This window comes from Sylvia atricapilla, chromosome 4 (genome assembly GCF_009819655.1).
Source record: "Sylvia atricapilla isolate bSylAtr1 chromosome 4, bSylAtr1.pri, whole genome shotgun sequence".
In the NCBI taxonomy this organism is placed as follows: domain Eukaryota; kingdom Metazoa; phylum Chordata; class Aves; order Passeriformes; family Sylviidae; genus Sylvia; species Sylvia atricapilla.
Genome location: NC_089143.1, coordinates 68,681,962 through 68,695,024, shown reverse-complemented (window position 1 = coordinate 68,695,024; position 13,063 = coordinate 68,681,962). Strand labels below are relative to the sequence as shown.

General features: G+C 47.7%; 1 protein-coding gene across 1 annotated transcript in view; it reads right to left on the bottom strand.

The window, feature by feature from the left end:
• ANTXR2 (ANTXR cell adhesion molecule 2) overlaps positions 1–13,063 on the bottom strand; it is a 79,512-nt gene that overhangs the window by 27,832 nt on the left and 38,617 nt on the right. The window contains exons 11-14 of the mRNA XM_066318240.1: positions 9,834–9,912; positions 7,503–7,598; positions 3,080–3,121; positions 2,423–2,518 (exon numbers count right to left, since the gene is read on the bottom strand). Of these exons, the coding sequence (XP_066174337.1) occupies positions 2,423–2,518; positions 3,080–3,121; positions 7,503–7,598; positions 9,834–9,912 (313 nt within the window). The remainder of the gene's footprint in view (positions 1–2,422; positions 2,519–3,079; positions 3,122–7,502; positions 7,599–9,833; positions 9,913–13,063) is intronic.

Genomic DNA, 13,063 nt, shown 5'->3' with positions numbered 1-13,063 from the left:
GTAGATGAAGCAGTCTACCCTGCCTAAGTGCATGTAGAACATGCATGTAGAATATGTAGCAATGTATATGTTAATCACTGCTCCAAGTGTATAAAATATAGAGAGAGTTGAAAGAGAAGGAAACATAGGTTGTCACTATCGGAGAGACAGACATATTCCCACTTCCATACAAGCTATACTCACTGTGCTCTGGAGATGAAATACATGGAAAAACCTTCCCACTAAGAGGGATGATTCACCTTGCTACAGGAATCCCATTTTACCTTGTAACTGGAAGCACCATGCAGCAATCTGAGCAGGAGTGTTTGCTGTACTGCACACAGAAACAAGCCTGGACAAGGCTGCTCCCTTCTCATTTGAAAAGGAACAGCGAAAAGCTATGGCTGGAGTTTGAGAGTCCTTAGTAAAAGTGGCCTGGATCATTTCAGCAAGACTTGCCACAACCATGCCATTTGCTGTGATCTGGCTTGCCAGGAGGCTGCTGTATACCTATGTCTTTCACTGTGATCAATGGTACTTTTACAGGGGTTGTCATGTGGCTACTAAAATGTATTTTAAACACTGTTAAAATCATTAGATGGTGGATCTCTCATTGAAAAAATTACCTTCACCTTCAGACAGAAGCCACTTCACACAGAAGAAACCAGAAGTGATGGAGTCTGACACCCAAATATGAAAATGAATTAACTGTAACAGGTAGGGTCTGGCAATGACATCACAAAACTTTATAACAGTGCCAAAGACAGAGCTAGGAGAGCAGACAGCCCTGCCCAAGCTATCTGGGACTGTCACAGAGGGGTGGAGCTAGTGGGGAAGGCAGGAGTGGATGGGCACCTGCCCCAGCACAGGAGTGGGAAGTGCAGGGGTGCTGGTTCAGTCCCTTCTCTTCTCCAGGAAGAGAAGCTGCCAGAGGAATCAAGCTGCTGGAGAAATAGCAGAAGAAGAGAGGCCAGAGAAGCAATAAAAACCAGATGACTCCACTGCCACATGGACTGCAAACATGGAAGAAATGTCATGACTGGGCCAGCAAGTTTGTCAATGGCCATGGCACAGAAACCATCTTTTACTGCCAGGTAAGGAACAACCACCCTTGGTGTGTGTTTTCTTTCGCTTCTGCCCCAAGTCCCCAAAGGAGCAGCATGCTCTTCTGAGCCAGGGAGAGCTGTGAGGCCTGTCCTGCTCTCCCAACAGCCTGAGCCCATCTTCCCAGCCCCAGTTCCAGACACAGCAGGGCAGAGGTGAAGCTCCCCAGTCAAAACCTGGAGGCACTGACCACTGGTGCCCAGCCACATCTGTCACTGCTCTGGGGTCCCAGGGATGGACAGAGCCATAGCCCCAGAGAAGAGGGTCTTTTTTCAAGGGCCCATGATTACACTGGCAGGAATTTCAGTCAGTTCACATCTTTAGCCCTTAGTCCTGCACAAAATTCCTACCACAGATGAAAAGGTTTTCTAACCTAATCATCAGTTTCTACCCTCATTTGCATTTTTGCCATGGGCTGAACATCTTTCTTTGTGGTCCTGATGTCACTTGTGTTCATGAGGTTTCTGCTCCATTGTGCAGGATCCCATTTGGGAGCCCCTCCTGGAGGCTATCATAGTTTCCACAAATCGAGGCTTGTAATTCTTGATGTTGGAAAGCATTTCCTAGTCTGCCTCTAAAACACACTGCACAAAATGTTTGCTTTTTGTGAAATCTGAAGCTCTTCTAAATTAGCAATTCTGAACTGCAAGAAAATGCATATAACCAACATAGCTTCAAACTGCTTCTGCATTTAAAAAGTACTCAAGCAAAGCTGATTAGGCCAATCCATTTAAAGTTTCATCAAGACACCTCAGTACGGCCTAGGTGGGTTTTTTCAGACAGAGACAGCTTCCTGGACTGCAGTTAGAAACTGCTTTGCACATTCCATATAGGCTGACTTCACTACAAAACCTGCCATAAGGATGTGCCCATAAGGATGCACATTCTTCATTCTGTTTTAATTAACATGATGCTATCATGTCTCTTCAAAGACAGGCTCTGTTGTCGCTGTGAGTCCCTCTGGGATCAAGCCTCTCCTCAGCGTCACCATTGTCAGCGCATTTGGCTGGCCCACACTTGGGGGACTTATGTTTCACTGTAATTCCTTCCAAAACACGCAGAAAAGGCTCTCACTCTCTCTTTCTCATTAGCTTGATGGAAAGAGCATGTCTTGAGGCAGCTATTTAAAGTCCCAGTCAAATGGAACTACTGAAAGCTGTTCTTTCAGAGGCAAGGTCAGAATTGTTCGATATGGTAACGAATTTTCCAAGGCTTATGCCAGTGGGAAGACAAGCACACATTATGGCCTTGTATTTTCAGTGCACTTTCAAGTGTTTCCACACTTGCAGCCTCATAGAGCTTGTGCATGAGGGAACTGCCACCTCCCGATCACACCAACCTCCATCCTTTTAATTCCCCCAACTCCTCGACCACCATAGTAGGAAGCATCCACCGTGGGCCACTTCTTGGAAGGCAAGGGCTCCTGTTCTTCTTCCTGTAAGGACATTCAAATGGTATTTACTTTTAAAAGATACTTCCACACATGCACTAAATGTAATTTCTATGTATTTCACTGGAGTTCCTGGAGCATACCCTGTTGGTTGTGAAAAGGGTGCAAACACCAAGGACAGCAGAGCCTCCAGTGCATTACTGCATTACTGCCCATAAGAGGGAGAGGAATTCCCTTGTAAGGGGAACTCCTCAGTGTCCAGAATGACAAGCTGGGGAAAAATGCTGCCTAAATCCTACATGAATCTTTAGATGTTGGACAAGGGCTATTCAGGCTTTCTGCTTTCAGTGCAGAATGTGAAAAACACAGCTATCTTGGAATAAAGGCCCTAAGTGTTTCTGTGGATCTGGGCTTAATTCAGGCCACACTGAGCTGAGACAGAGCAAAGATCTGGACTTTGGCAACCCTGTTCTCCACTGAGGGTGCCCCCGGGGCAGCCCTTTCTCTGGCAGCACTCGAACAAGGAGCTGGACACACAGCACGCAGGGAAGCACAGGAGTGGTTCCCTCAGAGCAGTGTGGTAAGATTAGCACCATCAGACCATACCTCTTTTGGGGCTGACGGAGGTGGAGGGGGATCCTTGATGACCTGAAAGAGCCAAACATAGGAAAGAATAAGGTCCTGCACTGGCAGCAGCCACAGGCAACAGACCACAGTAAGCGTGACCTGTTTCCACCCAAGCCCCCATGAATGCCAGCGAGCTGGCAGCCGATGCTGCCCCCTTCCCCTGGGCATCAGCAAGGCTTTCTGGAAATTACCACCATCCATCTGCCAGAACCTGCCATCCCTGGCCTGCAGACACTCTGGGCAGACGTGTCTGCCACCACACTTCCTGGCCGGATGAGCCTCAGCCGCTCTGAGGAACAGCCAGTGCCAAGAACCCCCCAGAGTCCTTGAGCAATTCTGGAGAAAAAGTGTCCAAGGCCTGTGTGAAGTCCATGGGCTGAGCTGCTGCTACTGCTGCCATGCTGCTGGGGAGTCTCTGGCCCAGTGACAAGTGTGAAATGCCTTCTGGCAGCACAGGCTTCACCTCTGGATGTCCCGGACACTTCCGCAGCCCTCTCATTTCCCACCTCCCAGCTCCATGACTGTGCAGTGCCTGCACTGCAGTCACACTCCCACACTTCTGACACTGCTTCGGGTAAGGCCCACTCCCGGGAGCATTTTTTACACCTCTATTTAAATCTCTTCTACAGTCTCTTCCCATTTCCTTTGTCAGATCCACACTGTAAAGCTCAGAGAATGTCCAGCACTGACAGTCCCAGCAGGAGAGAGGCAGGCAAGGGACCCTCTTCACTGATTCGGCTGAAAACGGAATGCACAGCCGTTCCTCCATGAGAAAATCGGGTTTGCAAGCTAACAGTAAGTTCTTTGGTGACACTGGACCATGTTTTGGGCTTGGGTATTGCCTGGAAATGACTAAAAAACACACCAAGAATATCAAGGAGTCTGTTCTTGCTATGCCTTGATACCACACAAACTTCGCCAAAACTGTCCATGCTGACAAACACCTCAATCTAATACAGGTTTTAAGTAACTTAATTGAAATGCGCCTTATTTTATTCACTCTGTGCTATTTAATTTTAGTACTTCCATTAAACACTGCCTATGAACAATATCACTGCAGAGACAGCATAGCACATGAAAGAAACATTTTTCTTGATCAATAGCATATTCCATCTTGATTTACATTTCAGTTCTCAGTGCCACCCAGGTAGTTACTACTGACTGCCTAAACAGGCTATGGACTTTCAGCAGTGCATAAAGGAATTCTGACCAATAGGAGAAATAACCCCTCGTGCCAGTTTTCCACAGCCCTTCAGGTTTAAGATACGGAATGGCTCACTTGTCAAGCTCAGAGTGATTTGGCTGAGTTGGAAAGTGACCTGTGGATTTCAACTAGACATCCCTTTGCTGTTAGAATGTTGCAAAACCATGCCAGACATTACTTTTCTTTAAATCATTCCGAACACTTTTTCTCCCCAGCCACCAGGAGTTTCCAGCATACTTAAGAGAAAGTAATAATTTAATTAGTGAAGCATTCCTGATAGCTACACTGGAATTATTACCCTAACTTTACATGAAACAACAACACAGAGGGATCATGGGACAGATCCTGAGAGATACCTGGATGCTGAGTAGGATTTCCCAAAGCCTGTAGATATTTCATTCTCACTGAAAGCAGTTAGGAGACTGGAAACAGTAAAGCAGCACTTTCACTCAAGGAAGGACTTTCACTCACCTTATTTACTTTCTGTCCTTATTTCTATTTCACCTGTTCCTAACTATCATCTCAAAACAGTCTTTTTTTCTGTCAGGCCTGCAGACTGTACAGGAGAAGGTCCTCCTAGGTAGATTTGTATGTACACATGTGAGATGGCACTGCCCTTGCTTTGCCCAGCAAACCTCTCCGTGATGAGGGATGAAATTCCTGTGGGTCCTGAGCCCATTGGGGATGTAGGAATCACAATTCCCACCCCGGACAATCAAGGGAAACCTGACTTGTTTGAGCTCACTGTGGCTTCCTGAGGCAATAGTCAATGGCAGCTTTTGCTCATCTCTTCAAGTGGAGGATCTAGTCCTGTGCCAGCTCCTTAACTCCCTGAAATTTCAGGGGAAATTCAGTTTAAACCCAAGCAATCCATTAATTAGCTGTTAATTCTAATGGCTTCAGAAAATGAAACTTGTTTTAAAAGTGACAGTGGTGTGAGAAAATAATCTGCTTTGAGTAGCAGCTCCTCACCCTGCTGACAACACTGGAATGTCAATGCCTGCATCCTTATGCTTCCACAGGCTCTCACACTCACGCACTAATCACATGTGCACACACAAGGATTCTTTTCAATCGTGTGATATTCCAAGTGAAGTCAGTAGAAAGCTGTTTATGAAAAAGAGAAATCCAAGGCACACGTGCAGCTCTGCATGGAGCTGCACACAGAACTGCACAGAGGAAGACCAGACTATTGTAAATTAACATTTCCTGAGCAGGATTCAGATTGTTTCAATGACAAAGCCTCTGAATAACGCTGCCATTATCCTCATGGAGAGATGGGCAGCTTTTTCAGTTTGTTTGGTTTTATCATCCAGCCTCTCTGGGCAAAGCTCCATCTCATTTAGTGAGTTTCAAAGAATGAAGGTTTGAGTTTGGAGAAGAGCTGATTTCTTTTAAAAATTCATTAAAAAAAGAAAGGAGTTGGTGCTTGAGGCAGCAGTGCCTCTGATCCACTCATTAACACTTCTCTGCTGCTCCATGATGTGGGCATTAGGAGATGTCAGCACAAAGCCTACAGCCAGCTTGCTGCAATCATATGTTCCACAGCGAGGGACTAGTGACAAAACTGTCACAGTGGAACCCTTGAAAGCGGGGGACAAGGAAGGAAAAGGAAGAGGAGACCCCCTGCCCCACCCTCTGAATGCCCATGGGACTCACACCGTGGAACGTTGTGAGACCAAGCCCCAGCTGGGATGGAGCTGGGCCCACAAGCAGGGGGCAACACACCTGCCTGGCTCCAGACACTTGTTCTGCCCACAATACCCTGTACTTCTCTTTTCCATCAGAATCTGATTCCTGTGCTCCTGTCTTTGTTCCAGGAAACCAGGTGCTGTGCCCTGCCAGGGAAGCAAAGTCAGAGGAAGGGAAGAGCAGGTCCTGCCTCGCCCTAATGCTGCCTCTCTCCTCGGGGATGCTGCCCTGAAGCCCAGGACTACTAAGCCACAGGTGGCCCTTCCAGGTGATGGTGTCCAAGCCTCATGTGCAGGAGAGAAGGGCAGGAACTGATGCACAGCACGAGGACCAGCCAGCAAAACCAGAAGGAAGGATCGGTATTCCACAGTGGGTTCAGTGCAACAGCATGTGGGCTTGCAACTCACCAGTGTCCTAGCAAAGAGGCCTAATATTACCTATACTTTTGAAGTAACAAATACTAACAAATAGTAACAAATAGTAACCGCGGGAGGTGAGAGGAAACACAGCGGGCAGAAACATTTGAAGAGTTATGGTTTTGTAAGGCTGGAAATTGATAATATAGAACTATCCACTGGACTGCTTCATGTAGATATTTAAAGTTATAAAGCTGGTTTATGAATCAAGATTGGTTTTTTTAAAATAAGAAAACCAGGAACTTTTAATGATTTCCAATGTTCCTTTTCCACAGGGGTCTCACCATATAAAATAAAGTGGAGGTAAGATTAACAGGAAGCTCCCTGGATTTCTGTTGGGCCTGTACTGTGGAGAACAAGCGAGGCTTTTTGTTCTCGTCTCAGGAACCCCAGACCATGAGGGTGCAGATGGAGGCTGAGATTTCCTGCCCTTGGACAGCCAGGGGCCCAATGGACCCCCTGGGTCACAAGGGCTGCAGCACTGCCAGTTGAGAAGCCAGTTCCTCTCTGCCCCACATTCCACCAGCCCTTGACAAGAACAGCAACCCAGACCAGGGAAGCTATCTCCATTTCCCTCCATGGGAAAGGTCCTCCATGCTGTCCTTGAGCTGGATGAATAATAAACTTCCCTTCTCCCCTAGAAAGGAATGGCAGGAGTCAAGTGACCAACACTGCTGCTGCTGGGGTGTGGATAAAGAGTGCACTCAGATAAAGAGATGGATGTGTGCAGGGATTATGAAAAAAAATAGGGATTTCCAACCTGAGAGCCCATAATGGACTACAAATACCAATTTTACTGAGAGCAGTTTTAAAGTGGTCCTTGATTTCAGGATAACATCTGCACACCATTAAGGCCACCCCATTCCCAGTAACAGCACTGTGTTGGTGCTGGTTCCTGTGTGTGCAACTCAGACAGGCAGGGCCATGCCCAGTGGAGACCCAGTGCTGGAGCTGCTCTCCCCAGCCCCTTCCTGCCTGTCACAAGCTCCCCCAGAGCTGCCTCCCCATCACTTAGCCAGCTTCCTGCAAGATCTGTGTTTCCTACCTGTGGCTCTGGGTGCAGGGGCTGTTCCCCACAGTCTGTACTCACCACTTTGCAGCAGAGGGGCCAGAACCACCAGAGCAGGCCGAGTGCCACCAGCAGCAACAGCACGAGGACGGCAATAAGCGCTGCCACGCCACTGGACTGCAGAGACAGCAGGGACAGGGTCAGTGCTGCTTCACCTGCTCACCCCAAAATCCAGCATTAGTTCTGCTCAGGTCAGGGGGTTCCTTCTGATGTAAAACTCATAAAATGTATAGCCCTGAGATCAGAACGAGGCCCAGCTTGAGGAAAAGAGTCTATTGCCTGCTAAAGAATGAGCCATCACACACAGACAGGGAAAATCTCATCCTGAGCCTGTGGATAAGAGGTGTCCTTCTCCTCCATGAGGACACAGGTCTCACACGTGGACTGGGGAGCACGTGGGACTTTAAGGCATCTCTGTGAACAGTACACCTGTGAGGCTTTGATGCTGATTGCTGACACTCCTACACAGACTGTGGCACACCAACTCCCTGCAGCCATGCTGTGGAACCTGAAACTGAAGGAAGGAGCGTTCCTGCTTCCAGCAACACTTGTACTGCAGAACTGAGCAGCCCACCTCCCACACCTCCAACCCACTTCCTGGGGGTGTCTTTATTCCTACACTTCTAGGCTTTTAGAACAACACTGACAGAAACATTACAGCATCCCTAGGAAAATAAAAATTATTCAGACTTCAGCTGGGAAAAAAGAAAGGAGATACCCAAGGAATCACTTAGACTGGGATACTGCATGAACAGTCCTGATCCAGAGGTGCTCCACTGCACATGGGGATGGAACAGAGCTATATCCCAGGTGCGTTGAGGCACACAGGTACAATGGGTGCCTGGGTGCCTAATGCCATGTATTTTTGTTTGTTTTCACTGCAGTAACGTGTGTTTATTGGGAGGCTGTAACTTGTAACTCATCTCCCAGTCAGCCTCAGCTGCTCAGCTCCCAGAATTAGTGAGCAGTTCTAGCAGTGACCCATTTCTTGAGTTGCCCATCTGCTACTATGGAAACAGCAGTTCTTGTGTGGAGCTGCCTTTGCTGCAGCACAGGCCAAGAGCAGAAACCAGAAAGAGACAAAAAAGGCTGTTGAGAAGCTCTTCCTGCTGCTGTGCACATCTGTATCTCTGCTTTTTCCAGGGTAGGCTGTGAGCACAGAGCAGCAGACCTGCCATGCAGCACAGTGGGAAGGCTACGTCCAGCACCTCACTCTGAGCTGCTCTGCGTCACGGCTTTTCTGTTCCCTCTCTGTGCACTCCTGGCAGCTCTTACAGGAGCACCATGTGCTGTCTTCTCTGTGAGGGCTGAGGTACAGGCAGGCTGCATCTGGGCTGCAGCAGCCCTCAGCCACCCTGTTTGGGTGTACAGCTGGCCTGCTGCCAACTGACAGAGGCCCTGAAACAGAGAACTGTGATTTGGGCTCTGTATGTTCCTTCAGCTCCCAGCTCAGTTAAGCTTCCCCTCCTCAAACCACTGGATCTCTGATTTCTACAGCTGCACGAATGGTGAGGTTTTAAATGAACAGAATAATTCTCATTTTTTCTCTTTTCAGTAACTGATCTGTAGTAAAGAAATCCTGTTGGGAGCAATGCATGGTGATGAGCAAAAGAGATTCTCTCCGTGCTCCATGCCCAATGGAAAAGCTGCTCTCAAGTCACACTTGAGGTAAGACACCTTTAAAGACCCACTTGCACAGCACGTGCTCAACACTGTGTGCTTGTTGTCTCCCTCCACAAATTCCAGCTGTCCTGTGTGATACAAAAGGAATTAAAGGAGAGCAAAACTGTGAGAGTAGAAAATATATGTATTAAGTTAGAAAAGTCACTGGCTACACAAGTGTGTGGTTTCTCCCAGAAGCAGTTTTTATCTCTTCTATAACCTGTGATCAGACTTAGAAGGATCTTCACACTGCTTCACTTCCAGGTGTAAAGGGGACACTGGCTTTTGCTTGGACAGGCTGTCTCCTCGGCTCAATAAGAGCTAAGAGCCTATGCTCCTTACTGAGGGCCCAGAGTTATGGAGTGTCACTACCTCTGCAGGACTGTAACCACCCTCCACACCCAGGCTGAAGGGCCAAGCTTGTGCCCCTCTGCTCCCTCCAGTCCTACTCAGGGAAGAGCCATTCGGGAATGGGACCCCAGGTGACCATCACGCCTGGCTCTCAGGATATGGTACCTACAGTGAACAGGTCTCTGAGAGCAGGGGAAGCCTCCCAGTACTTTGAAAGACACAGCTTTGCACAGGAAAGTAGAAGCAGAGGTTCTCTGCTCTGAGGTCTTGCAATGGCAAAACCCAAAGAGAAACGGGGTGTAGGGATTTTACAAGGAGTTACAGAAGTCATTCACTTACACACTCCGAAGCAGTGATGGTTAATGAGCTGGACATGAAAGACTGGCCTTCATTCAAACTCACCAAAACCTCCAGAGTTCTGCCAAGAGACAAAGAAGAATCATGAGCTGCCATGGAACAGCCAAGAAAGGCTCATTTCTGCTCCACAGACACTTGTACCTACAGCCTCTGCTCCACAGGGAGTGTCCTCAGAGTGGAAATGGAAGCTTGTGCTTATTCCTATTTGGGAATAAGTTTGGTCTCCTTGGGAGTAAATTTGGTCTTCTTGACAAAGAGCTGCCCAAGTAGAGAATATCCCTTCCCCATTCCACAGGGCAGAAAATACTCCCAATACTTTGGCATAAAATAAACTGAAGTTCAACTGTGAAAGTGGTATTGTTTTGTCTGTTTCAGAACCAACTCCTTAGTCATACACAGACATTATGGTTAAAGATGCCGGATAATTATAAATGGTCAGGACTTGCTATAAATAGCCCCGAACACTGCTTACAAATGGTATGTGGTTTACATTTTACAAATTAACCCTACAAGAAAACAACACATGGTGGATGTTAAACAGAAGAAGACTCCTCAGCTTCTCTGGCTTGGATTCCCAGGATTCAGACAGTTTATGTTATGCATAGATGTAATTAAATAAAAATGTAGATATCCATGAACTAAAATGATTAATCGTTTACACCGTTCTTACATGTCATGAGTTCTTATTCTGGCACAAACACTGTAGTCAATATGGAGTTCAAAGCTATTTTAGCTAATTTGGCTAATTTCTTCTTCAGCTTTAGCAAAAATGAAGTGAGTTGCTTCCACTAAACTAATTTTTAAATTATCTGTTCCGAATAATTGATCCAACAGAAAGAGTAACTCTTAATTTCCTTCTAATTGGAATTCACTGGAATAGGTGAATCAGAACAAATAAAAAACCCAAAACTATTTGATTCCCATGCAGAGCAGTAAATCAAACTACAGTGAAACTTTGGTCAATGGTGACTTTTTTTAAGATGTGGTGCTTTTTATTATTTTTAATTCCTGTTATTTGTTTCAGCACTATAATGAAGAATGCTGGGGGAAATACCAGCATGAGGATTCTGCTTAGGTTCAGCCAAACACTCCTGGAACTGCAGGGCAGGAGGGCTTCCTGCCTCCCCTGGGTGAGAGGAGGACTCCCAGGCTGAGCTGTTCAAACACTCCTGCAGCTGCCCTGCCAGCCCTGTGTGCTCTGGCAGCCCTCTGAATCCTGCCTCAAATGCCACTGGTGAGGAATGAGGCTGTTTGGGTAGATGGTCTTTGCTAGCAAATGGAGCAAACCAGTGACACAAAACACACCTGGACAAAACATGTAAGCCACAGTAAAGAAAAGGATCGTTCTTTGGCATCCTGGGGCCTCAACGTGTCCTTGAGCTCACTGGATTGTATGAAACATTCTGTAAAATAGCAGAGATTTCCCAGTGGACTGGAGCCCACTGTACCCCTCGCTGACTGCAACACAGTAACCACTCCTAGTTATAACAGGTACTAGCTAGGATTGCATTTCCCAGCCTCGGTGCCATGTGCCGCCCCATGCCTGCAGCTCTTTGGCCCCACGCTCCCACTGTCAGCACACTGACAGATCCCAGGGAGCAGGCTCACTGAGCAATCAGCTCCAGCACGGACACACTGCAGAAGGGCAGCCCTGCCCTACCCATTCCCACCCTGATACACTGCTGCAGGGATGAGCCACTGGAGATTTCACTGGAGCTGATCATACCCGCTCAGTTCTGGAAGCCACAGAGTGAACTCACACAGATAATTACCTCATCTTCAAAAGGATGAACCTGTCAACACAGAAAAGCACTCCTTCCCTGAGACTGTCACAGCTGTAGGGAATACCAAATATGTTCTTTCATTTCTTGAGCAGCCACCTGTTTGCTGGGCTATGGGTACTTGTGATTAATACAAACACTGCTCCTTAAACTGGGAGTCCCAGGAGGAGGTGTCCTGCTTCTGCTACTCCTTCACACACAGCTCAGAGACAGACTCGTACACAAACACATTCTAATGTTTACCAGCAACCGGCCACGTGTGTGAGGCTTTTAGCTCGGCACTGCCGAAACTGAAAATATTCTGAGATGAAAATGACGAGCAGCAGTGACTCCATCCCTTGGGCCCCTGCATTTCGCACTGGTGATTGTCAGTGTTGTGTGAGGGCCGAGTCCCTCCAGCAGAGCTCAGTACTGCCAGGTCCAGAGATCATTCCTGTCCCTGCAGGCAGGCAGCTCTTGGGCACAGCCCTGGTTCACCAGTGAAGGGTGAGGCTGCGCTAGTTTTGAACCAGCACAGATGCCAGCTGAGGGCTGAGCTCTGGACAGCTGCCAGAGTGGGGTATCTCCTCAGGGCCCCTCAAATAAACCCCCTCAAGATTCAGGCAGTGTTATTACCGCAGCCCCCCGGGGCCATCCCGCAGCACCATCCTGCAGCCTGGCACCAGGAACACGCAGAGCTGAGCAGCTCCTCTCTGTGCAGCTGGACACACAGGGCTGCAGGGGCCAGGCTCCAGGGAAAGGCAGTGGAGCCCTGCTCACGCTTCCTCAAAACCCCAGCAGTACCCACAGACACTGGCTTTCCAGGGCTTTGAGCCAGGATGCTCATTCCCATCCTCTGCTCCCTTCTGACACCACATCTGAGAAGGGTGGGATCAGAGAGCTGGCAAAGGAGCACGAGTAATTACAGTGCTGTGCAGCACAAACCCTACTGCTCTGCCTTTACCTCAGCCCTAAAGTGCACCTTCCCGGCAGCCTGTACTTCAAGCCCTTCTCACTGTACTAGGAAAATTGCTTTCAATTTACAATTCATGGCCCTTCCTCCATGTGGAAGGGATTTTCCTATCCGTTGTCTGTGCAATATCACTTTTTGGATGGGAACCAATCCTGAAAAACTTAAACCTGAAAAGAGCTTTTTAAAAATGTTCTGCTTTCTGACCAAAACTAACTGCAAGACTCTTGCAACTTGAAGCTGTGTTGGTCTCAGCCACTGCCCATCCTAATACACAATTTACCCAAAAATGTAACTTGAGGAGCCCAAACAATTGCAATTCCTTGCATCATGCCCACTGCTGGTTTATTGTGACAGCAGAGGAATGTGGTCCAGTGCCATATGTCCCTGCAACTCTGGTCTAAAGCCTCCCATTCCCTGTGAAATACAGCTGACATTTCCATCTATGGTAACCTATTTGCAAAGTACTCATTTGCTCCTTA